Genomic DNA, 25,086 nt, shown 5'->3' with positions numbered 1-25,086 from the left:
AAATAGGAGGGCAAACGCACAGTAGCTGCGAGCAAGCATCAGGGTTTGGGTCGATCCGTTAGAACTTTCAATTCTGCTTTTGGAAACCTTCTAGAGGTTTTCAGCCATTTTTTTTGTTTTGGAAACTTTTAAAAGATTTTCTGAACCGACTTTTGTTTTCTTTTTTCCTTTATTCTTTTTTGTTTCTGTTTCAAAAATGTTCTGGATTTTCAAAAACATTTACGGAATTTTAAAAACTGCTTTAGAATTTGAAAAATGTTCCGGAATTAAAAAACTGTTCCGGTATTTAAAAAATGTGCTGAACTAAAAATTGTTCCGACATTTAAAAAACAATTAGGAATTTAAAAAATTGTTCTAAAATTTGAAAAAATGTTCCGGAATTGTAAATAATATTCTGAAATTTTATGAAAATGTTTCCGATATTTCAAAAAAATATGTTCCAAAATTTGAGAAAACGTTCCGGAATTTAGAAAAATATTCTGGGATTTAAAAATAATTGAAAAATAATTATAAGATTTTTTTCTAAACAGAAAAAATAAGCTGGGCTGGTCCAGTCGGGGGCGCTACACCTGCGCGTCCGACTGACTACTCGCCGCAATGCGCAGTGCATAGGAGCTCCCCGTTGGCACGGGGTCAAAACAGATATGTGCCTATGATTGATCTACTTTATTGAGTTATCAATGATATAATCAATTAATCAAAAACATATATTTGTTTATGGACCACTAATTCATTGCTATTTAGAAGGTTTTACCATAATTATTTTAGAATGTTGGACAAAGTATTTGACGTAAAAGGGAAGGGTACTTTTTAATTATTAGAGATTCTTCTCTGGTTTTTTTTGCTTCTGACCTTTTCCGGGTTTTCACTTGTTTTCTATTTTGGTTCCTTTTTAGTTTCATTTATTTTTGTGTATGATATAAAATTCTACTTGCTACAACTTTTTATCTTATGTTAAGAAAATGTTTGCAGTATATTTTGAGAAAGTTCAGCATGCATTATAAAAGTTTTCATAGTGTAATAGAAAAATGTTCAACGTTGTTGGCTTATGTGATAACCATGGTCACACAGACCTGTTCAGCATCGACCGTGACAATGATGTAAAACACATTGGCTCAAAACACCTCCCCACAATAGCGGGAATCCCGACCTAGGGTATCTACTTTTGTGGTTGATTTAGCTTAAAATCAGCGAGAACTGAAAGGGTGAGGTTGTGAGCTAGTGTGGCTGCTCAATTTTTTACGTTGTTTAGGTTCATAGTCAGATTCATGGGAGGATGGCAACTGGTGGCAGACTTGGAGCCACGGCGACGGAGCAGAGGAGGGAGAGAGGAATGAAATCATGAACAGAAGGAACCTATCAACGGGTTCGAGACAACGACTCAAATTCGCCATGTCACGCTTGACATGCTCCTCGTGCTAGCATTTTCATTTGCTGGGTTAAGCCTCCAAGCACATACGATCGTTGGCTCCAGGGACCACTCTGAAACGAACGTTCGTGCCTTAATCGCTTTCAACATCTTTCGTGCTCCATCTCTGCCTAGCTCGCCCAACAATCTTGCTATAGCTTGGGTAGCTACCATATCAGATATGGTGTATCCATACCAATATAAAAAGACCCAAAGGGATCGAACAAATTCAACTAATGCCACTCGTCAAATCAATGATGAGCGCTAATATGTTTAGCGTGTAATCCATATCACATCAAATATTATTAACATTAGCATTAACCATGTAATTAATACTTCATCTGTTCTATTATGTAGTGCATATAGATTGTTTGGAAAGTCAAACTTTATAAACTTTGATCAAGTTCACAGAGAAATTTATTTATATGTACAATATTTAATATAGAAAAGATGAAACTACATCTTATGATGAATGTAATAATATATGTTTGACATTTTAGATGTAAATGTTTTTATCCACAGACATTTTAGATGCCAAAGTTTGTAAGGTTTGATTTAAAAAAATATCTATATATACTACATTATAGAACAAAAGGAGTACTACCTTCCATAAAAGGGGTTTGCTATGTCTTAGTCGATTGAAACTTAACGAAGTCTCAGTCAACGCCCTGTCCATTTGATTTGTTTTGCTGCTTTAAGATGCGTTCAACGTCCCAGTTTCAGAGAAACGACCCATGTATGATCATCGGGATTGGGCTGCCTTTATTTTGTCTCTTTTTATTTCGGGGTTGGGGTTTGTACGGTACGCTGGCCTGGGATTTGGTCTTTCCATTGTCAGCTTTTTTGTTGGGCTACAATATTTTTCTTGTTTTTATTTTCATTTATTCTTTTGTATATCTTTTTTTTTATTTTCCAATTTCTTCATGTTTTTCATGCTTTTGTCTCATTTATTTTCCTTCCTCCTTTCATTTATATTTTTCCTGATATTTTTTGTTTTTATTTTTCCTATTTTCGATTATTCCTCTTTTTTGTCTAGTTGCACTATATTATTTGTGTCATTGTGTGTAATGCGAGTTTTGTGAATGTCGCATATCGAGCAATTACATGCGTCATAACCCGTGATTGCAAACAGTACAATCCAATTGCAAGTGGTGGATATTATCTAATTGTATGTCCAACACTAGTCTTGCAACTGCACGTGTCATAATCTGTCTGTAACTGCAAGGTTATATACCCGACTGCAACTGAAGGGGGGAGATGTTGGCTAGTTGCATCCCCAACACTAGAGTTGCAACTTCACTTGTCGTAACTCGTCTACAATTGCAAGGGTACCACACGACTGCAACCGAAAGGAGTTGGGGATGTTGAATAGTTGCAAGTCCATCACTAGAGTTGTAACTGAACATGTCGTAACCCGCGTACAACTGCAAGGGTACAACACAACTGCAACTAAAGGGGAGGGATATTACTAGTTGCATGCCCACCGTTAGAGTTGCAACTCCATGTGTCGTAACTCACCTGCAACTGCAAGTGGTGCAACATGACTGCAACTGAAGAGAAGGGACGTTGGCCAATTGCATGTCCACCACTAGTGTTGCAACTCGAGGGGGAGGATGTTGGCTAGTTACGTGTCCATCACTAGAGTTGCAACTAGCTAGAGGGGAAAGGATGTTTGTTAGTTGCATATCCACCACTATAGTTTCAACTGCATGTGTCGCAACTCGACTGCGACCGCAACTCAAAGGGGAGTGATGTTGGCCAGTTGCATGTCCACCACTAGAGTTGAAACTGCACGTCTCAAAACATGTGTGCAACTGCAAGAGTATAACGTGACTGTAACTGTAGGGGCGAGATGTAGGCCAGTTGCATGCCAATCACTATAGGTGCAACTTGATGTGTCATATCCTACCTATAACTGTAGTGGATACATCACGACTGCAATTGTTGTAAGTTTGATTTTTTTTGTATTTTTCTGTCTATATTAAAGATACAAAACGATTTAAAAAATTGTAGAAAAAATAATTTAAAAAATAAAGAAAAAAGTAGGATAAAGGAATGGAATACAAGGTACTCCCTCTGTTTTCAAATACAAGTGTTTTTAGAGATTTTACGACAGACTACATACGGAGCAAAATAAATGAATATACACTCTAAAATATGTCTATATACATCTTCATATAGTACGTAATAAAATAATTTAAAAAACTTATATTTAGAAACGAAGAGAGTACACAATTGTTTTTTTAGGATCACAAGGTATATAATTTGTTGAACCGAAGGAATAGAAAAAAATGGATATATCCTGCTCTGTTAGCCATCTCATTAGGCCTTCTGAACCCAAGTATAGATTCAATATTTGTTGAAAGAAAAACAGGCGACTGATCCCACACTTTCTCTAAGGGAGCTCAGCGAGAAAGCGTTTAGGCTCATACATACGAAAGAAAACTTATCACAAACAAGCCTAACATGGACACATCGTAAACCAATAACGAGAGAAGAGCATACGAGGCCGACACCCACGTGAATGAGGTCAGCCAATTAAGACTTAACCAAGTCTCAATTGACTAAGACCTAGACGGACCCTTCATAAAAACATAACCTACCTAATACATCGGCATGCAATTATATCTTACCTTTTTTTTAACTCCCAATTAATACTCGGCCCTCATGTCAACATGCATTGCATCTAAATAGTTGTGTTTTTAACAGAAGTAGCGAGTTGACAAGAGATTTGCTTACAATTCCGGGTTCTTCGAATCCAAAAATTATATACGGATAAATAAACAAAAATAAGTCTTGCTACGGATAATGTTTGAAAATTTTCTCTTTGCTCTCGTCTTAAATACTCACAAAACTATCCATAGCTGAGTTTGTATTGTTTCTTTTTCGTATGCATAAACTGAATGAAGAAATGAAATTTGTGTTAATATATTCAGAACTATTGTCGACCCACAAGTTTTCTTTTCTACTTGTTTATTTCCTAACTTATTAGGACAGCAACCGTGCATTGGTTGCATCACCTAAAATATCTGTCACACAAGGAAATTCCTATTCTGCTTCCAAGTTCAAATGCTCCCTCATAAACAATAAAATAATAAATAACAAAGATTTTTTTACAAAAAATTGGGAAACTTTAGCAAATGTTTTGTACGTTTATGAAATTTCAGCACAAAACGATATTCGTGGAAGGTGTGGCAAATCAAATAAAATCAGCACTCCAAAATGTTTTCAAAGCTAGCATTTTTGGAACATCGATTTTTTTGCCACGAGTCGTTTCGTACTGAAATTTTGCATGAATACAAAACATTTGTCAAAGTTTAGCAATTTTTTTTTTAATTTTATTGTTTACAAGGAAGCATTTGAGCTCGGGTGTAGATAGTCCATGTTCGTCGCAGAGGAACTCTTCTCGGCATTTAGAGCAAATCCAACAGGGAGACCCATTTTGTCCGCTGACGTTTGTTTGGATCGGCGCGGACACAAAAGTCGGTCCAACGAGCCATCACAAACGGACACGCGTCCGCTTTTCGTCCGCGGGTGACCCATTCCCGGTTCATTTTTGAACCGGATTTGCATCGGCACAGACACGAGGCGGACGCGCGCGCGCTCGCCTTCTCCTCCCCACGGGCCTGCTGGTCGGTGACACATTGGCCTCCCCTATCCAACAGCAACCCTCGCCCCCTTCGTTGCCTGCGCTGCAACCCATTTTTCCAATGACTCTACCAGCTGTCGGCGCAGCAACATCTGCTCAGCAACGCCATCACCTCCCACATCGCCCGTCATCGTCGTCTTGCCGTCGAGGAACCGACTGCTTCCCACCCCCGCCCCCCCTGATACAGCCGCGGCCGCGATCAAGAAGCCGCCTCGCCGCCCCGGCCAGATCCTCACTGGCACGCTCGTCGGATCCCGGTCTACTCATCGGACACCGGCTTGCTCGTCGGACGCCGGCAGGGCAGCAAGCTAGTCCATGCGCGCCACGACTCCCTTCGCCGGCCGTCTCCTTCCTCGTTGCCCGCAAGCTGTTCGACAGTTTGCCAAGATACAAAATGGACTCCGTCGACGAGTTCTTTTTTCACAATTTCCTTTGCAACCCCGATGATTCGTTGTGGCATGACGAGGAGGAGATATTGGCTGCCGTGTTGGTCCATCACCACGTCAATAGCCAGCGGCTGTTGTTCTATGGCTTCATTTTGGGCCACCTTCCGGCGTTGAATCGCAACCAAGAGAGCGGGCATCTCCTTCTTTGGAAGGACTACTTTGATACAATAAATCTGTTGTTCAAACATCAAAAATTCCGTCGCCGTTTCTATATGAGTAGGCATCTTTTCAACTGTATTAGAGAGGGAGTGGTCGGCTACAATGACTATTTCAAATGCAAAGAGGATGCCGTTGAAAAGATTGGTTTCTCCTCTTATAAAAAATGCACTGCCGCCATCCGAATGCTTGCATACGGAGTGCCCCGTGATCTCATTGACGAGTACGTCCGTATGAGTGAGTCTACATGCCTAGAGTCCCTGTATAAGTTCTGCAAGGCTGTCATTGCTGTGTTTGACCCTGAGTACTTGAGAGAGCCGACTCCTGAAGATACATCCCGTTTGTTGGCGATGAATGCCAGCAGGGGCTTCCCAGGGATGCTTGGCAGCATAGACTGCATGCACTCGGAGTGGAAGAACTGCTCTTCTGCTTGGCAAGGGCAATATAAGGGTCATGTCAGGGCTTACACTATCATACTAGAGGTCGTGGCGTCTCAAGATCTCTGGATCTGGCACTCTTTCTTTGGCATGGCCGGACCACACAATGATATCAACGTGCTTCAGTGCTCGTCGGTGTTTGCTAGGCTGGCCGAAGGCAACAGCCCACCGGTGAACTTTACTATGAACGGCCACAACTACGACAAAGGATACTACGTGGGTGACGGTATCTATCCTTAATGGATCACTATTATCAAGACAATCCCCAACCCTGTCGGAGAGATGAGGAAAAGATTTGCCCAAAAGCAAGAGAGTGCTAGGAAGGATGTCGAGCGTGCCTTTGATGTTTTGCAATCTCGATGGGGCATCGTTCGGTATCCTGCTAATACCTGAAGCATGCAGAAACTATGGGAGGTGATGACTGCTTGTGTGATCATGAACAATATGATCGTAGAAGATGAGCGCCCGGAACGTCTGTACGATCAAGTGTTTCGATTTTAGGATGAGGATGTTGTGCCTGAGCATGGAGGAGGGGCAACATTTAAACAATTCATCCAATTTCATCATGACATGTGTGATTGGAAACTCACGTGCAACTGCAAAATGATTTGGTTGAGAATATCTGGGCTCATGTTGGTGACCAATAGATGTATCTTCTTTATTCGGCTTGCAAAACTATGTGAGACATTTTTACTTTTATTCGACTTGTAAAACTATGCTATTTTATTCGGTTGAAACTATGTTATTTGACTATATGTTTGAATGCAAAAAACAATGAAAAATGAGTTATTTGTTAAAATAGGGTGGTCAGTCGATCACACCGGTACATATGAGTCAGCGCATTGAATGCAATATCGATCTAAATCTAAAACAAGACAAACCCCGGACGACCGATCGATCCAAAAAAACAAATAATATCGTCGTCCGTTTGAATCAGTCTGTTGGAGTTGCTGTTACTGGTGCTGTCGGAAGGGAGTTTGTTCGTTTGGAACCGAGGGTGAGGAATTACCGCCCTACACGGCCTACATCCACAGGCCGACACCATCTACTAGAGATTTGGTTGATTTGTCACATGGGCAGCGCCCTCTGCCGGGCCACCGGCTGAACCCAATGACGCGTGGGCAGGTCACGTCTCCTTCCTTCCTGCTGTTTTCTTGAGATGTGAACACATGGTATTTGTGGACCAAAGGGGAAACTTGGCCGGCAATTTCTTGAGCTGCCTTCGTTCCATACTTGGTAAGGGTCATTTTATTTCCAAAAAAATACTATGTCTGACTCGTTACATTCCTTCGTGACGAAGGAATAAAGTTGCTATGTATCTCACCAGGAATTCAAAAGGCTTATGTGAAGAAGAAAACCCCCCGAAGAACGGTTGGTTTGAGCGTGTGTTGCCGATGCTATAAAGCCATCTCAGTTGTTCGGTGAAGTGCAGAGCACTACAGGGGCTACACTAGAGAGTACCGAGCAGAGCATATGGAGATGATCGCCGGCGACGTCCACGCCCACGGCTACGGCTGGGCCGGGGTGTGGTCGGCGGTGGCCAGCCTCATCTTCCTCTGGTCCATGGTGCAGCAGTACCTCCCCCGCCAGCTCGAGGACTACTTCATCGCCCTCTCCCGCCGCTTACAATCGGCCGTTTCACCATATGTCACCATCTCCATCGACGAGCACGTCCCCGCCTCCTTCGGCCGCAGCGAGGCCTACCTCGCCGTCGAGGCCTACCTCAGCGCCACCTGCGTCTCGGGCGCCCGCCGCCTCCGCGCCGACCTCGCCGCCGACAGCGACCGCATGAGCGTCGCCGTGGACGACCACGAGGAGGTCGTCGACGAGTTCCGCGGCGCCAAGCTCTGGTGGCGCAAGAACAAGTCGCTCCCCCGTGGCAACGTCATCAGCTGGTCCGCCCACGAGGAGGAGCGCCGCACCTACTGCCTCACCTTCCACCACCGCCACCGCGGCCTCGTCGACGCTGCCTACCTGCCGCACGTCCTCGCCGAGGGCCGCGCGGCCACCGTCAGGAACCGCCAGCGCCGCCTCTTCACCAACAACCCCAGCAGCGACTGGTCCGGCTACGAGGCTCGCGTCTGGAGCCACGTCAAGCTGGAGCACCCCTCCACCTTCGCCACGCTCGGCATGGACCCGGACAGAAAGCGGGACATCATCGACGACCTCGAGATGTTCCGCGACGGCAAGGACTACTACGCCTCCGTCGGCAAGGCGTGGAAGCGCGGTTACCTGCTGTTCGGGCCCCCCGGCACCGGCAAGTCCACCATGATCGCCGCCATGGCCAAGTACCTGGACTACGATGTGTACGACCTCGAGCTGACGTCGGTGAAGAACAACACCGAGCTACGGCGGCTCTTCATAGAGACCAAGGGCAAGTCCATCATCGTCGTCGAGGACATCGACTGCTCCATCGATCTCACCGGCAAGCGCAAGAAGAAGAAGAAGAAAGCGAGCAAGAAGAAGAAGGAGGAGGGCGGCGACAAAAAGAAGAAGACCCCACCGGCGCCCGGCGCTGGCAAGGACGAAGAGAACAAGGTGACGCTGTCGGGGTTGCTCAATTTCATCGACGGGCTGTGGTCGGCGTGTGGCGGCGAGCGGATCATCGTGTTCACCACCAACCACAAGGAGAAGCTGGACCCGGCGCTGATCCGGCGGGGCAGGATGGACGTGCACATCGAGATGTCATACTGCTGCTTCGAGTCCTTCAAAGTGCTCGCCAAGAACTACCTGCACGTCGCCGACCACGAGCTCTTCCATGAAATCCAACAACTTCTTGGGGAGGTCAACATGACCCCGGCCGACGTGGCCGAGAACCTGATGCCCAAGTCCAAAAAGAAAGATGTGGACACCGGTCTGGCCAGGCTGGTTAAAGCGCTCAAGGAAGCAAAGGAGGAAACGTTGGCCAAAGCACTGGCCGAGGCAGAGCAGGAAGAAGGAACGGAAGATGACGAGGACGAGGAAGACGACAACAGCTCGAGTGAAGAGGAGGAAAATGGTAGTAACAATGAAGAAGAGTAGTTTTATGTACTCCTAGTATCATAAAGAGTTAATGGTATGAAGGCAATACGAACTTGTACTCGTAAAAGGACATCGTCGATGTTGACGGTAATGATATTTAGGGGAACATCAGCTGTGAAGAGGATGGCAGACTAGCGTTTACTATGACAGTTTTAGGTGGTGGGAGAGGGCAAATTCTGCAATTTTTCTAGCAATTGTATCCTTCTTTTTAGAAAATGGCAACTCCCACCGAACTTTGATCAGATATTGCAGTCCAAAATAAAATATGGACTCCAAGCACATAACGCGAGATGACGATAAGGTCTTCAAAATGTGACCACTTGTTAGGATTTGGGAAGTCTTCTGGAGACAAATCTAGGCATTTCACCATCAGGCTTCCGATCTATAATTTGCTAAATAGAGCAAAATAACCAAGGAAGGGGGCTAAAACGCTAGCGTGAACTCTATCAAAACATAGATAATTGCAGGGCGCTACCACACTTGGATACCATGTAACGAATTGGTACCAATAGTCATTTTTTTGTGTGTCAGTACCATCTCATAGCCTAATTGTTGCAATACGATCTGACAGCCGTCTAACACGTATTGACGATGTATCTGACGTAGCGGGCCCGCATGTCATTCTCCACAGTGACGTACACGTACCGGCTCGGTCACTGACTCGAACCTGGTCGAACCCGACCATCTCGCTCGAACCTGGTCGAACCCGACCATCTCGCTCTTCTCTCGCTCGAACCCTAGCTTTCCTCTCCCCTCTCCCTCTCTGTGCGGCTCTCCGACGATGGCGACGACGACTCCCGGCGGCGGTGACGTTGCTGGCGGCTATGGAGACCTCCCCGGCCTCGGGGTAGATGACCACGTAGGTCTGGCTGTCGGCGATGGCGGCTACAGTTCGAACCACTCCTCCGGCGCTGGTTCAGAGGATGAGGATTTGGAGGAGGAGGCGGCGTTGTCCATGGAAGACAGGGTGAAGATGGCGGAGATCTGGGTCGCCAATCCTAGCAGTAGCCATCATTGGACGAGTGGTGCTGGTGGCGGCATGATGTAAGTCACTGAACCTGATATTCTTTCTTTTTTTGGGTTGTATCAATGCTATAGGTTGTCTGTTGGTTGTGTAGTGTTAACCAGTGCTCCTAGACTCGTTTTTGTTGTCTGTTGCTTTATATGCTTATACTTTGACTGATAGAAAGACAACAATTTAGGGTGACACTTATAGAAAGACAGCAAGTGCTTTATATGCTTATAGTTTGACTGATAGAAAGACAATAAGTGAGGGTGACACTGATAGAAAGACATCAAGTGCTTTATATACATCAAGTGCTTTATATGCTTATAGTTTGACTGAATTTTGTTGTCTATTTGCTTATCTGAATTTATATGGTTGCTGCTTATGTGCTTATCTGAATTTTGATGCTTATGTGCTTATCTGAATTTTTATGTCTGAACTGTAGTTTGAATGATGATGTTTGGGAACTGAGGATTCACTTTGATTCTCAACCAAATATTAATATGAAGCTATGTAGCTCAGATGTTACATTTCTGAACCTGTATGCAGTGTTGCAAACACAAGGTTTTTATTTGTCAGATGAGTTATATCACATGAAGAATTTAGGAATAGGAGAGGAGAGAGAGCAGGATTTATATTTGATTGACACAAACATCAAACTGCAGGAACTAAAAAAGGAATTGAACCACAGTTTAGTTCTGAACTTGCTAGTGAGGGCAACAACAACTTATTTAGCAGCAAGTGCAGGAACTGAAGAGGATAAATTAGCAGCAATAGTTTATGAACCACCTGTTCTTTATGATCTTAGTGAGCCTGCAGTTCTTGTTGTTGATCCAGAAGGTGTAGTTTTCCCTAGCAGCCCTAGTCAGCCTACTGCTTTTTGCACCCAAGAGAGCATAAACTTCAGAAAGGACAATCTGAATGCTATAATGGAGGAGGAGCCAGTGTTTGAACAGTCACATAATAGTAGTGATGATGCATATGACAGTGATAAAAATTCAGATAACAACTCACAATTAGGAGAGGAGGAAGAAGATGTAGATAAATCTGAAGATTCAGATGAAAATTCAAATGAGGAAATATTACATTATGAGGGTGACACTGATGTTGAGGATTCGTTTGAGCAGGAAGATGAGGATGTTTTTGCAACAAAAGAGCCTCAAATGCAAAAATCTCCAAAAAGGAGGAAGAAACTTGAAGTTAGGAGGAAATGCCCCACTACTAGGTCACATTGTAGTGTGTTAGAGGATGTGGTACCTGATTTCATTCCTTCAGAAGATGAAGAAGATGATTGCTTGTTGTTTGAGGATGATGATGATGGACATGAGCCACCCTTATTTGTGCTACTTAAAGGGAGGAAGAGTAGGGCCAAGAAAAGGAAACCAAGGATCTGGTACAATGACAAACTTGAGCATCCACATCAGCAGTTATGTCTGTACATGTGCTTTAAGGATCAACATCAATTCAGAGAATCTTTGTTGAGCTTGCACATCACACAGGACAGAGACTTTAGATATCACAGAAACTCATACCAAAGGATCATTGCTTGATGTAAGCAAGATCATTGTCAGTTTTGCATTGTTGCTGCAGTTATAAAAGGGGAGAAGACCTTTGCTATTAAGAAAATGAGGCTGGAGCACACTTGCCCTACCAACACAGAGAAATCAAGGATTAGTGCAAAGTGGCTAGCTAAGACCTATGAGTCATTGTTCAGGTATGATCCCAGCACTAGCATAAACACTTTGATGGATAACTGTAGGGAGAATTATGGTGTTGATGTGGGAAGGCACATGGTCTATAGAGCAAAAAACCTTGCTGTAGAAGCTGTGCTAGGAGAGCACAAGAAGCAGTATCCTAGACTTAGGGATTATGCTCAGGCCATCATGGATACAAACCCTCGTAGTAGAGTTGTAGTCACAACAGTTACTTCTAAACCTACCACAAAAATACCACATCCAGCACCTAGGTTTCATGCTATGTTCTTCTGCATCAATGGAGCAAGGGAGGGATTTCTGAATGGATGCACACCATTCATTGGTTAGTCATTCTTTTACTATGCATCATTAATTTTAATTGTTTAGCAATGCTTTATAGACTTAAATTGTTTTGTGCTTTCCATGAACAGGTGTTGATGGATGCTTCATTAAGCTGACAACTGGTGCTCAAATCCTTGCTGCCACTAGAAGAGATGGCAATAACAATATTTTCCCACTTGCATTTGCTATAGTTGGACAGGAGGACACAACTAACTGGTGTTGGTTTCTGCACCAATTTAAGATATGTCTAGGAGGTGAAATAGGCAAATTTGGTCCTTATACTATCATGTCTGATAGACAGAAGGTATGTGCTTTGCTGCATTTTTATTAAGTTTTGCATTTCTATTAAGTTCTACATTTGTAGTTGTATAGTAGCTAAATTTAGGATGCTATGTCATCAGGGGCTGCTAAATGCAGTAAATCAAGTATTCCCAAACTGCCATCAAAGATTTTGCCTTAGACATCTCTATGCAAATTTCCAAAATGTTGGTTTTAGGGGGGAAGATCTAAAGAAATGCATGGATAATGCCAGCTATGCTTACAACCAACACAAGTTTAACATAGCCATGAATGATCTCAAAAATGAGAGTGAGGAAGCTTGGAAATGGCTGACTCGAATACCTAAGCACACATGGGCTAGGCATGCTTTTGACACTAACTGCAAGACAGACTTGGTTGTTAACAACCTGTCTGAGGTGTTCAACAATTATATCCTGGATTTTAGGAAAAAACCTATTAGGACTATGATTGATGGTATTAAGGACAAGCAGATGGTGAGGTGTCATAGGAATAGAGAGAAAGGAAAGGCAGCTCTGTGGGAGATTACACCACATTATGCTGAGAAGCTAGAGGTGGAAAAGGAAAGGGCTAGATACTGCAAACCTATCCAAGCTGGTGTTAATTTATGGCAGGTGAGTAGTGGGCAGCAAACACATGTTGTGAACTTGGAACTGCATACATGTGGCTGCAGAAAGTGGGACCTGTCTGGCATACCTTGCAACCATGCAATATCAGCAATTAATAAGGCAAAAAGATTTTCAGAGGAATACGTGTCCAAATTCATGAAAAAACCTTTCTACCTTGCTTCTTATGAGCCAATGATATATCCTGTTCCTGGTGAACATGATTGGACAAGGACAAGTGGACCAGACATAGAGCCACCCACATTTCATGTGAAGAGGGGAATAAATAAAGAGAAGAGAATAAAGGGAAAATATGAGGTTCCAAAACCAAATGACAGTTCAAGAATGGCCACCATAACATGCAACAACTGTGGGCTCCAAGGCCACAGGTACACCAACTGGAGACAAGAGTTGAGAGCAGAGTTGGCTCTGAGGAAAAACAAGCATGTGGTAAGCACATTTTCTCATAATGTGCTTTCCAAGTATTTTATTTTGTGTTTATTTGCTTTGCAACTATTATGTTCATGTGTTCAATCAATTATTACAGGCTAGAAGTGGACAACCTGCACCTGCAAGACCAAGGAGGGAAGCAAGATCACAGCCTCCCCCTGCATGATCAACCAGAAGATCAACAACTAGTGGCAGTGTTAATAGGCCTTTCACTACCCCAAGATTTGCTGCTGGAGGTTCATCATCATCTGCTCCTGCCACAAGATTTGCTGGTGGAGCTTCATCATCATCTCCTGGAGGTTCATCAGCTGCTCCTACACCAAGAAACCATTCTGGCTGGATGGAATTTTTTACTGCCAGTGGTAACCATGAATAATGATGTGTATTCAGAGTATCTTCTGGTTGTATGATCAGTACTAAGTGATGTGTGATAACTGATCAGTACTAAGTTCTATGATGTGTATTTGCTGGTTGTACTACCAGTAGTAACTGATGTGTGATAAGTATTAAGTGAATTTGCTGGTTGCTGGTTGTATGATAAGTATTAAGTGAATTTGCTGGTTGCTGGTACTATGATGTCTATTTATGTGTGATTGATGGTCATGATCTGTTTATAGCAACAGGTTAGGACACTCCATTGTCATGGACACTTAAACACATAATACAACAAATTAAGAGCTCTCTTTAGCTAGCAGATTTCACATAATACAACAAATAAGATATACCAATCTATCAATGCAACAGGTGCTTCATTTTCATGGACACTTGAACACATTTGCAACAACTAAGAAGTCACTTAAACAAATAAGATATACCAATCTATGAACAAATAAGATCAACCAATCTATCAACATACTTGGGTTGAACAAAGATAAAGTCACTTAATCATACATAATTCAGAGATTCTTCTCATCTTGCATTACAACATTGCCACAAAAGGGCAACACACCAACAATAGCATAGTACAGTTACAAACATAGCATAGTGGAGTCACTTAATCATACATAATCTAGAGATTCTAATCATCTTGCATTACAACATTGGTACAAAAGAGCAACACAGCAACACATCAACCATAGCATAGTGGACTTCATCTTCATCTGATCAGCTCATCCATCCAAAATGTCCCTGATCATCTTCAACTTCTCTTGGTTCTTCTCCAATGCCTTCAACTGATCAGCAATCTGGAGCTTCAACTCATCCCTGCGTTTAATCAGATTCTCAATTCCTTTCTTCAGACCATCAATGTGAAGGTTGAGCACAACAATTTCATCATTAAGTTTGTCCTCAGATTTTCACAGTTTATCAACCTGAAGCTTTAAATTGTAGTTCTCTTCACTAAGCTTCTCCTTCTCGTTCAAATGGTTTCCCTTCTAGGTCCTAATAACCCTGCCTTGAGGTTCTGCAAGGTTCATAAACACTGAATACTTCCCTTTAACTTCCATTATCTCTGCCTCTTTCTTCTCAATCTCAGACTTCATGACAGACACAGTAGAACTAGAGCTCTCTGCACCATGGCCATTCACCTTCATGCAGCTCAAATCCAAGACCCTCTCCTCCTGGGCATTGAGCAGTTGATTCACATCTTCTACTAGTTTCTCATAGTTTGCATCAAGATTTCGTTTCTCCTCTGTGAGGTGGTGAATTTTCAAGGAATTCTCCAAATTATCATCCCTCCTAGCACTCTTGCCATCTCCCAACATTTCCCACAGTTTTAACAATGCATTTTGCATTGTGGGAGGCCACTCTTGGTCTACCCAACCAACAAAACCACCGTTTTGAGGTGGCTGCAATACAAAATAACCAGTACTTCAACAATACAAAATAACCAGAAAATAACAAGCAGAATTCTGTAATAAACAAGCAATGACAGTGCTGTAATAAACAAGCAATGACAGTGCTGTAACAAGCCAGAATCTTTTAGCTAAACAAGCAATGACAGTGATGTAATAAACAATGACAGTCTGAATATTTGAGCAAAACAAACAATGACAGTGATGTTGTCGGGGGGATAACCCTGGGGTAGGCTCAACGAGCCTGTTCCTTCATTTCCGGCCAAATGGACATGAACATATGCAGATCCCCAAGGCCCAAGTCTTCTGGCCGGCTAGGCAGCACCTACCGGCTAGAGGACGAGGCGGCCATCCTTCTGGCTGGACAGGCAACCCCTGCCGGCTAGAGTCAAGGCGGCCTCCTCTTTTGAGCCGGCCTGGTCCCGCCAGCCGGACTCGGGAGGAGGCGGCCGCGCTTAAGCCGGCTAGCCAAGCAGGCTAGCCGGCCGAAGATCACAGGTCACATCAGATCATAGGTCAGGATAAGACCTCACGATTAAAGGTAGCTACGCGTCAGCAAAGGTACTGGATCGGGGCGCCCGGCAGGTACGAGCGTCGGCGGCCACGCCACTGACCTAACCCGGCTCTGATCCATCACCTAGCATAGTGTCGGACCGTCACACTCCCACTCCATTACTGCACTCGACGTGGGGAACAGTGGAGACGGCCGTACTACCTGCCCATTAAGAATCTCGCGGGCGAGGCTTGACGTACAACGCGTGCTCAGCGTCAACCTTATGCGAGAGCCTCATTAGCCAGCCGGCGGGTCCCACGGTCAATCGAGACCATGCAGCCGGTGGGCCCCCCAAGCGACAAGACAAGACTCTTGCGGGCCCCTGGCCAGCCGGCGAGGCTGCCAGCCGGGTCCCACACTTGTACCCTTTATCCATATTGTAGGTCGGCGGATTCGTCTATAAAACCCCCCGGTCGCCCTCCATGCACAGAGGCCGATCATTCACTAGTCATACAACACAACATCTTCACCAACCACAGAGAGAGAGGCAGAGACGAGTCGGCTGCTCCCCTCTTCCTCCTCCTAACACAGCTCCAGGAGCAACATGTACTCTGTTCACCTACATCAAGCACTCCAGCAGGATTAGGGGTATTATCTCTACGGAGAGCCCTGAACCTGGGTACATCGTGCGTCCCATGCATGTACCAACCTCGTTCCCAGCGTCCACCTTTGTCCCTTCGGTTCTCACCGACTTTATCCTACCTATGGCATATGTTGTGAGTATTCACCGACATTTGGCGCCCACCGTGGGGCCGATCGCCGCATCCGCTGGCTTTACGCGCTGGGCGGGGCCCCGCACCTACACCACCGGATGCATCGCGTACGGATAAGTTTGCATGCCCGTGGAGCCCGCTTTCGATGAGGCAACACCCATGATGATCAACGTCCCCGTCCGCCATGCGGATTCGGACGAAGATTCTGATGACGAGGCGCTCCCTAGCGTCGTCGTCGCTGCTATGGAGAACCTCAGCATTCTCTTCAGCGACCTTCGTCGCAACGACGGCCCGCGCTACTTCGGCGAGGACTTCGACGTTGAGGTGCTTTGCGCCAGCTTCAGCAGGCTCTCTATAGCTGAGATGCCTGTCCACGATGTATATCCCAGCAACGTCCTCATCTTCGACGGTCCTCCGCCGTCGATGGGGTTCTTCACCCCATACCACGTCACTGTCGTCTCCAACACCGTGGAGGTGATGGTTATCGGCGCCGGCACCAGCACGGCTCCCGGTAAGGCCTCAGCGGGTGCTGGCGAGCCCGCTGCTGCCACCGCCGATACTCTTCGGGTAGCCATCACCATCCTGAAGACACCCGTCACCGCTTCCGCAAACCCTGCAGACGCTCGGGCCTCGCTGGAGGAGGCTCGCAAGCGTATCTTGGAGGAGGGCATCGTCGTAGCTTCGGCGAATCGTCGGTTGGAGGCTACGCAGCGCGAGTATAGCTCCGCATACGGCCTTACTCCGATTTTCAAGGCCACTAGCCGGCTTGGATCGGTCCGCAGCCGCGGCCGGTTCATCGCCGAGGTCCTAGGCGGCGATCTGCCCACCTACGAGACTCCTGCGGCCAACATGCGAGCGGCGCAGGCAGCCATGGAGGAGATGGCAAGCCTGGAAGGCGAGGAGCGCGCCTTCTAGGAGAAGCGGGTCAAGGATCTCCTTGACGCCGCCAACCAACAACACGCTCGGCTTGACCCCGGTCAGGCTCAATCGGAGTCCCCGGGACCCAACTCAGGGGCACGCCGCAACCCTAGCGGTCAGCACCATGCAGAAGGATCTTCCTCGCATCGCCCTTCCAGCCGGAGGGGCGAGGGAAGCCAAGATCGGCGCTCTCAGCGCCAGAGCGAGCACACTTCAGGCTTGCGTCGCGGAGGCGACGAGGGCGATTCGGAGTGTGAGATTCTTCCCCCGCGAAGAACTCACGTCTCTGGCTCACGAGGCACCTCCCTTCTCGCCACCAGGGCTGGCGCTCACGCCACCCAGGATGAGCGGGACGCTCGCCGGCGTCTCATCGTCCTGGCCCAGTTAGCCCTCCTAGAGGAAGATGGACCCGTCGGTCCGGGATGCTTCGGCCCCCGGATCCGAGGGGAGCCGTTCCCCCGAGGTTTCACCCTACCTCGGGACACGCCAAACTACAACGACACGGCCAAGACAGAGGACTGGCTGATTGACTACACCATGGCTGTCGGCATCGCCAGGGGCAACAAGCGCGTAGCAGTCCGCTACGTGCCACTCATGTTGACCGGCTCGGCCCGGACTTGGCTTAACAGCCTCCCGGCCGGCAGTGTCAACTCCTGGGTGGACTTCGAGGAGGCGTTTGTCCGCAACTTCACTGGCACCTACAAGCGCCCTGGCCGGCCCTGCGAGTTGGCCATGTGCGTCCAGAAGGCCGACGAACCCCTTCACGACTATGTCACCCGGTGGACTGAGCTCCACAATTCCTTTAAGGGGGTGCATGAGGTACAAGCCATCCAGTACTTCATCGACGGTTGCCGAGACGGCACCCTCCTCAAGCACAAGCTCATGTGCACCGAGCCCACCTCTCTGGCGGTGCTCATGGCCAAGGCGGGCAAATACGCCACGGCCGACTCGGCGATGCGCGTCAAGGTGACCACCTCAGACAAGGTTGTGCCTACGCCGGCTACTCCCAAGCCGGCTGGGGACAACCGAGGAGGCCAAAACAACTACAAGCGCAAGACGGATCAGATGGATCCACGCTCCAACAACAAGTTGGTGGCCAACGTGGAGGGCGAAACATCGGCTCCTCAAGCCGGCCCTCCATGAAAGCGCCCCAACAGGAGCAACACCAACTGGCTGCCCAAGCAGTCCTTCGAGCAGCTGCTCGACGTCCCCTGCAAGATACATTCTGGGGTGCAACCGTCTACCCACACCCTTCGACAGTGCAGCTTTGCACGCCGGCTATCGCAAGGAGATGGCTTGCCGGCTCCTCCAGGTGCGCAGGCGGCCCCTCGTGCACCAGCTCCCAACCACGCTCCGGCTCCGCCGCCGCCGCCTCGCGACGACGGTCACCACCAAGACGACTACCCTCACCAAGACGGAGAGTTCGTCGTCTTCACCAGCGAAGGCGATGACAAGCACAGCCTGCGTTAGAGGCGGCGCGAGGTAAACGCCACAGTCCCCCCAGTTCCCCAGTACATGCATTGGTCTGACAAACCAATCACATGGAGCCGGGTGGACCATCGTGCGGTGATGCCCAACCCGGTATCATATGCACTCGTCCTCGACCCCACCTTCGCCTCCAAGAGGCTCACCTGCCGATTCTCCCGGGTGCTGGTCGACGGCGGCAGCAGCATCAACATCCTCTACCTCGACACTCTCCTCAAGCTCGGGCTCAAGGAGACGGACGTCCTACCAACCAGTACTGTCTTCCATGGCATCGTGCCTGGGCAGTCCTGCTCACCCATCGGCAAAATCCAGTTGGACGTCCTGTTCGGCGACAAAGCCCACTTCCGCCGAGAGTCCATATGGTTCGAGGTAGTGGATCTCAGTAGCCCGTATCACGCGATGCTGGGAAGACCGGCTCTGGCCAAGTTTATGGCTATTCTGCATTACGCCTACCTAAAGATGAAGATGCCGGGTCCCAAGGGCATCATCACTGTTGTTGGCGACTACAAGAAGTCGCTCGAGTGTGCCCAAGATAGCAGCCGCCACGCCGACGCCTTGGTGATTGCTGAGGAGAAGCGGCAGATCGACCGGCTCGTGGCCCAGGCTACCGAGCAGCCGGCGATTCCTTCTCCTCCATCCCAATCGGCCGACGAGGGCTCTTTCAAGCTGGCTAAAGAGACCAAGCAGGTCCCACTCGACCCTGCCGACTGATACATCTCCAACGTATATACTTTTCCAAACTCTTTTGCCCTTGTTTTGGACTATAATTTGCATGAGTTGAATGGAACTAACCTGGACTGACGCTGTTTTCAGCAGAATTTCCTTGGTGTTATTTTTGTGCAGAAATCAAAGTTCTCCAAACGTCCTGAAAATTTACGGGGAGCAGTTTTGGAAAATATAAAAAATACCTGCGCCAAGTTCCACCTCAGGGGCTGGGCCAGTGAGCCACAAGCCCCTGCTCCGCACCACCCCCTGGTGGCGGTGGGCAAGCTTGTGGGGCCCACAGGCACCTGCCGCCCTCAACTCCAGCTCTATAAGTTGTCTTTCGTCCCAGAAAAAATAAAAAGAGAAGTTTTCGTCGCGTTTTCGATACGGAGGCGCCGCCACCACCTGTTCTTCATCTGGATGGCAGATCTGGAGTCCGTCTTGGGCTCCGGAGAGGGGAAATCGTCGCCATCGTCATCATCAACCTTCTTCCCACTCCAATTCCATGAAGCTCTTCGTCGTTCGTGAGTAATCTATTCGTAGGCTCGCTGGGCGGTGATGAGTAGGATGAGATCTATCATGTAATCGAGTTAGTTTTGATGGGGATTGATCCCTAGTATCCACTATGTTCTGAGATTTGATGTTGCTACTACTTTGCCATGCTTAATGCTTGTCACTAGGGCCCGAGTGCCATGATTTCAGATCTGAAATTATTATGTTGTCACCAATATATGTGTGTTTTAGATCCGATCTTGCAAGTTGTAGTTACCTACTATGTGTTATGATCCGGCAACCCCGGAGTGACAATAACCGGAACCACTCCCGGTGATGATCATAGTTTGAGGAGTTCATGTGTCACCAAGTGCTAATGCGTTGGTCCGGTTCTTTATTAAAAGGAGAACCTTAATATCCCGTAGTTTCCTTTTGGACCCCGCTGCCACGGGAGGGATGGACAATAGATGTCATGCAAGTTCTTTTCCCTAAGCACGTATGACGACACACGGAATGCATGCCTACATCACATTGACGAACGGGAGCTAGCCACATATCTCTCCGTGTTATAGCTGTTGCATGATGAATATCATCCAAACAAATCACCGGCCCATTGCCTAGGAGTTTGTCCTACTGCTGTTACTTGTCTTGCTCTGCTGCTGCTACTACTGTTGCTACTGCTGTTACTTGTCTTGCTCTGCTGCTGCTGCTACTACTACTGTTGCTACTGCTGTTACTTGTTTTGCTCTGCTGCTACTGTTGCTACTTGCTACTGCTGTCACTACTGTTGTTCCTTGCCACTGCTATTGCTCGTTACATTGTCGTTACTCGCTACTTTGCTGTTACCACTGCGCTTGCAGATACTAACCTTTCAGGTGTGGTTGAATCTGACAAATTCAGCTCCTAATACTTGAGAGTATACTCTCACCTCCCACCGTGCAAACCAACAAATTGGGTCGAATACTCTACCCTCGAAAACTGCTGCGAACCCACGCGCTGGTGGGCCATCAACAACATTCTTCCAGTTTCTTGTTAGGGAGTGCTATCAGCATTCTTCTGGTGCCGTTGCAGGAGAAGGTTAGTTGTTATAAGCATTCGTCTAGCTAACGCCAGAGATTGCAGGATCAGCCCTTTTCTGGAGTCATTTCCAGGGAAGCACAACTGACGTCACCAACCAGAAGCAGTGCGTCACCATCGGGGTTGGCCTCAGCCCCAAATAGGAAGGCGAGCTCGTCGACTTCCTCCGTGAGAATCGGGACATCTTTGCATGGTCCCCCAAGGACATGCCGGGTGTTCCGAGGAAGTACGCCGAGCACAAACTTCACGTGCGACCGGATGCAAAGCCGGTGAAACAACCCCTGCGCCGCTTCACCGAGGGGAAGCGGCACACGATCGGAGAAGAAATCACCCGGCTCCTTGCAGCCGGCTTCATCATGGAGGTTTTCCACCCGGTCTGGCTGGCTAACCCAGTCCTGGTGCTGAAGAAGAACAACACATGGCGAATGTGTATCGACTACACTAGCCTGAATAAGGCCTGTCCGAAAGACCCTTTCGCGTTGCCTAGGATAGATCAAGTGACCGACTCCACTGCAGGCTGCGAACTGCTGTCGTTTCTGGATGCTTATTCAGGCTGACATCAAATCAAGCTGGATCCAGCTGATCGCTTGAAGACCTCCTACATCACACCCTTCGGGGCCTACTGCTACACCACCATGACGTTCGGTCTAAAGAACGCAGGTGCGACATTCCAACGCTGCATGCAGCAGTGCCTACTGCCACAGATTGGCAGAAACATCCACGTCTATGTGGATGACATTGTCGTCAAGACGAAACAACACTTCAACCTCCTCGACGACCTGCGGGAGACGTTCGCCAATCTGTGCGAGTACAAGATCCGGCTCAACCCTGAGAAGTGCGTCTTCGGGGTTCCAGGCGGCAAACTCTTGGGGTTCTTCGTGTCCGCCCGCGGCATCGAGGCGAACCGTGAGAAGATCGACACCATCGAGCAGATGGTGCGGCCGGCTCGAATCCTCGATGTCCAGAAGTTCGCCGGCTGCTTGGCGTCCCTTAGCCGGTTCGTGAGCCTGCTTGGCGAGAAGGCCCTTCCACTCTACCAACTCATGAAGAAGACAACAAAGTTCGAGTGGAACGACCAGGCAGACGAAGCCTTCTGCGACCTCAAGCGGGTAATCTCAAGCCTGCCAATCTTGGCAGCACCGTCTGAAAGGGAACCCATACTCATATACATTGCGGCGACCACTCGCGTGGTTAGCGTAGTGTTGGTGTTCCGCGTAAAGAGGAAGGCAAGGCCCTGCCAGTGCAGCGCCCGATCTATTACCTTAGTGAGGTCTTGTCCGCCTCTAAGCAGAACTATCCACATTATCAAAAAATGTGTTATGGTATTTACCTTGCTGCCAAGAAATTGAAGCAATAGTTCCAAGAGCATGCCATCACTATGGTGATCACTGCTCTGCTTTTAGAGATCATGGGCAACCGTGATGCCACGGGTAGAATTGCCAAATGGTCCATGGCCATGGCGGATCAGGATATTTGGTACGAGCCTCGCACCGCCATCAAATCGCAGGTGGTGGCCGACTTCTTAGTCGACCGGGCCGAGACCCAGTTTGAGCCACCGCCTCCAGACTCCACACATTGGCGAATGCACTTCGACGGCTCGAAGATGCGGACAGGACTAGGAGCTGGCATAGTCCTGACGTCTCCAAAAGGGGACCAGCTCAAGTACGCTCTCCAGATCCATTTCGCCGCCTCCAACAACGTCGCCGAGTACGAAGCGCTGGCTCATGGCCTCCGGCTTGCCAAGGAGATCGGCATCCGGTGGCTCATATGCTTCGGCGATTCAGACTTAGTGGTGCAACAGGTCTCTGGCGAATGGGACGCCAGGGACGCTAACATGGCAAGCTATCGCTTCCTCATCCAACAGCTCAGCGGTCCTTTCGAGGGTTGTGAGTTTCACCACGTTCCCAGGGCGGAAAATGAGGCGGCTGATACACTAGCGAAGATCGGCTCCACGAGACAGGCCACTCCAGCCGGCGTCTCCCTCGAGCAACTCCATAAGCCGTCTATCAAGCCGTCTCCCGAGTCGGCGTCAATCTTCGTGCCGGCCGACTCTACGATGCAAGCGCCGTCGGCTCCGTCAGTTACACCGGTTGCGGACCCTACGCCGGCTGCGCTGACGGCACCGACTCCAAAAGCGGCACCGACTGAATCCACGGTGCAAGCACCGTCGGCTCCACCAACTACGCCGGTTGCGGTTCCTATGCCGGCTCCATTGCTCCCACCGACTCCAATGGCGGCACCGGCTACGACAACAACCCCGGCTCTGCCCGGGCTCGAATCCTCCAAGTGGATGGACGTCATGGAGGTAGACGGTGAGCTGGCTGCCATGGCAGCACCAGACACACCATAAAGCTCGGGGGCTGCAGAAGCCCCCAACAGTCAAGACGAAGCGGAGGCGACCCTTGTGTCGGCCCCATCATGGGCTCAAACTATTCTGGCCTTCCTTCTTCGCGGCGAACTTCCTCAAAACGAGGCGGAGGCGAGACAGATCCAGCGCAGGTTCGCCGCCTACGCCATCATCAATCACGAACTGGTACGACATAGCACGACCGGCGTGTTCCAACGCTGTGTCGAATCAGAAAAAGGGCAGGAGATCCTCAGAGACATCCACCAGGGGGAGTGTGGGCATCACGCCGCCTCCAGAACCCTGGTGGCCAAAGCATTCCGCCATGGATTCTACTGGCCCACGGCCCTCGAGGAGGCCGTGGATCTGGTTGACAAGTGCGAAGGTTGCCAGCGCTTTAGCGCACAGAGCCATGCCGCCTTCGGCCCTCAAAACCATTCCCCTGTCATGGCCATTCGCCGTCTCGGGACTGGACATGGTAGGGCCCTTTAAGACAGCTCGCGGAGGGATGACACATCTTTTGGTGGCCGTCGACAAATTCACCAAGTGGATCGAAGCCAGACCTATCAAAAAACTTGACGGCCCCATGGTTATCAGGTTCATCACAGACATCTCTGTCCGATATGGCGTTCCCCACAGCATCATCACCGACAATGGCATCAACTTCGCCAAGGGCGCCCTAGCGCTCTACTGTTCCAAGGTAGGCATCCGGCTCGACTTGGCTTCAGTGGCACACCCTTAGTCGAACGGCCAAGCAGAGAGGGCCAACGGCCTGATTCTAGCCGGCATCAAGCCATGGCTGGTGGCACCACTGGTCAGGTCAGCCGGCTGCTGGATTGAAGAACTGCCGGCTGTGCTATGGAGCCTCCGCACCACGCCCAACCGGTCGACCGGCTTCACTCCATTCTTTGTGGTATATGGGTCTGAGGCTATTATTCCCACGGATATCGAGTTCGACTCGCCTCGGGTCACCCTATACACAGAAACAGAGGCGAAGGAGGCCAGAGAAGACGGTGTGGATCTCCTCAAAGAAGCGAGGGACTTGGCCTTGAGCCGGACGGCCATCTATCAACAGAAGCTGAGATACTACCACAGCAAAAAGATCAAGCCTCTCTCTTTCAGGGAGGGAGACTTGGTCCTCAGAAGAATCCAGCTCACTGCCGGCCAGCACAAGCTCTCATCCCCATGGGAGGGACCCTTCATCATCAGTAGGGCGTTGCACAACAACGCTTACTACCCGATTGACGCCCAAAAGCCAATGAAGCGCAAGAGGGACGACTCCGGCCAAGAAACGGAACGTCCATGGAATGCGGCGTTGCTTCGCCCATTCTATTGCTAAAAGGAAAAAGTCAAGCAAAGGAAAGAGCATGCACATGTATCTTTCTCCCTCTTCAGGGAACAACTGTTGGGGAACGTGGTACGGGAAACAAAAAATTTCCTACGCACATGCAATACCTATCATGGTGATGTCCATCTACGAGAGGGGATTTCCGAT

The 25,086-nt window shown here is 48.4% G+C and overlaps 1 protein-coding gene across 1 annotated transcript; it reads left to right on the top strand.

The window, feature by feature from the left end:
* The first annotated feature begins 7,434 nt into the window (after nt 1–7,434).
* Nucleotides 7,435–9,241, top strand: LOC123442486 (AAA-ATPase ASD, mitochondrial-like). The gene has a single exon (XM_045118546.1). The coding sequence runs from the start codon at nt 7,570–7,572 to the stop codon at nt 9,115–9,117; it is 1,548 nt and encodes a 515-aa protein (XP_044974481.1). The 5' UTR covers nt 7,435–7,569; the 3' UTR covers nt 9,118–9,241.
* Nucleotides 9,242–25,086: the final 15,845 nt, after the last annotated feature.

Source organism: Hordeum vulgare, chromosome 1H (assembly GCF_904849725.1).
Source record: "Hordeum vulgare subsp. vulgare chromosome 1H, MorexV3_pseudomolecules_assembly, whole genome shotgun sequence".
NCBI lineage: Eukaryota > Viridiplantae > Streptophyta > Magnoliopsida > Poales > Poaceae > Hordeum > Hordeum vulgare.
Note: the sequence above shows the minus strand (reverse complement) of the source record. Positions and strands in the feature narration are given on the sequence as shown.

Bases quoted from the DNA above. Each gene is read 5' to 3' on its own strand.
- LOC123442486 (XM_045118546.1), top strand. From the start codon at position 7,570: ATGGAGATGATCGCCGGCGACGTCCACGCCCACGGCTACGGCTGGGCC.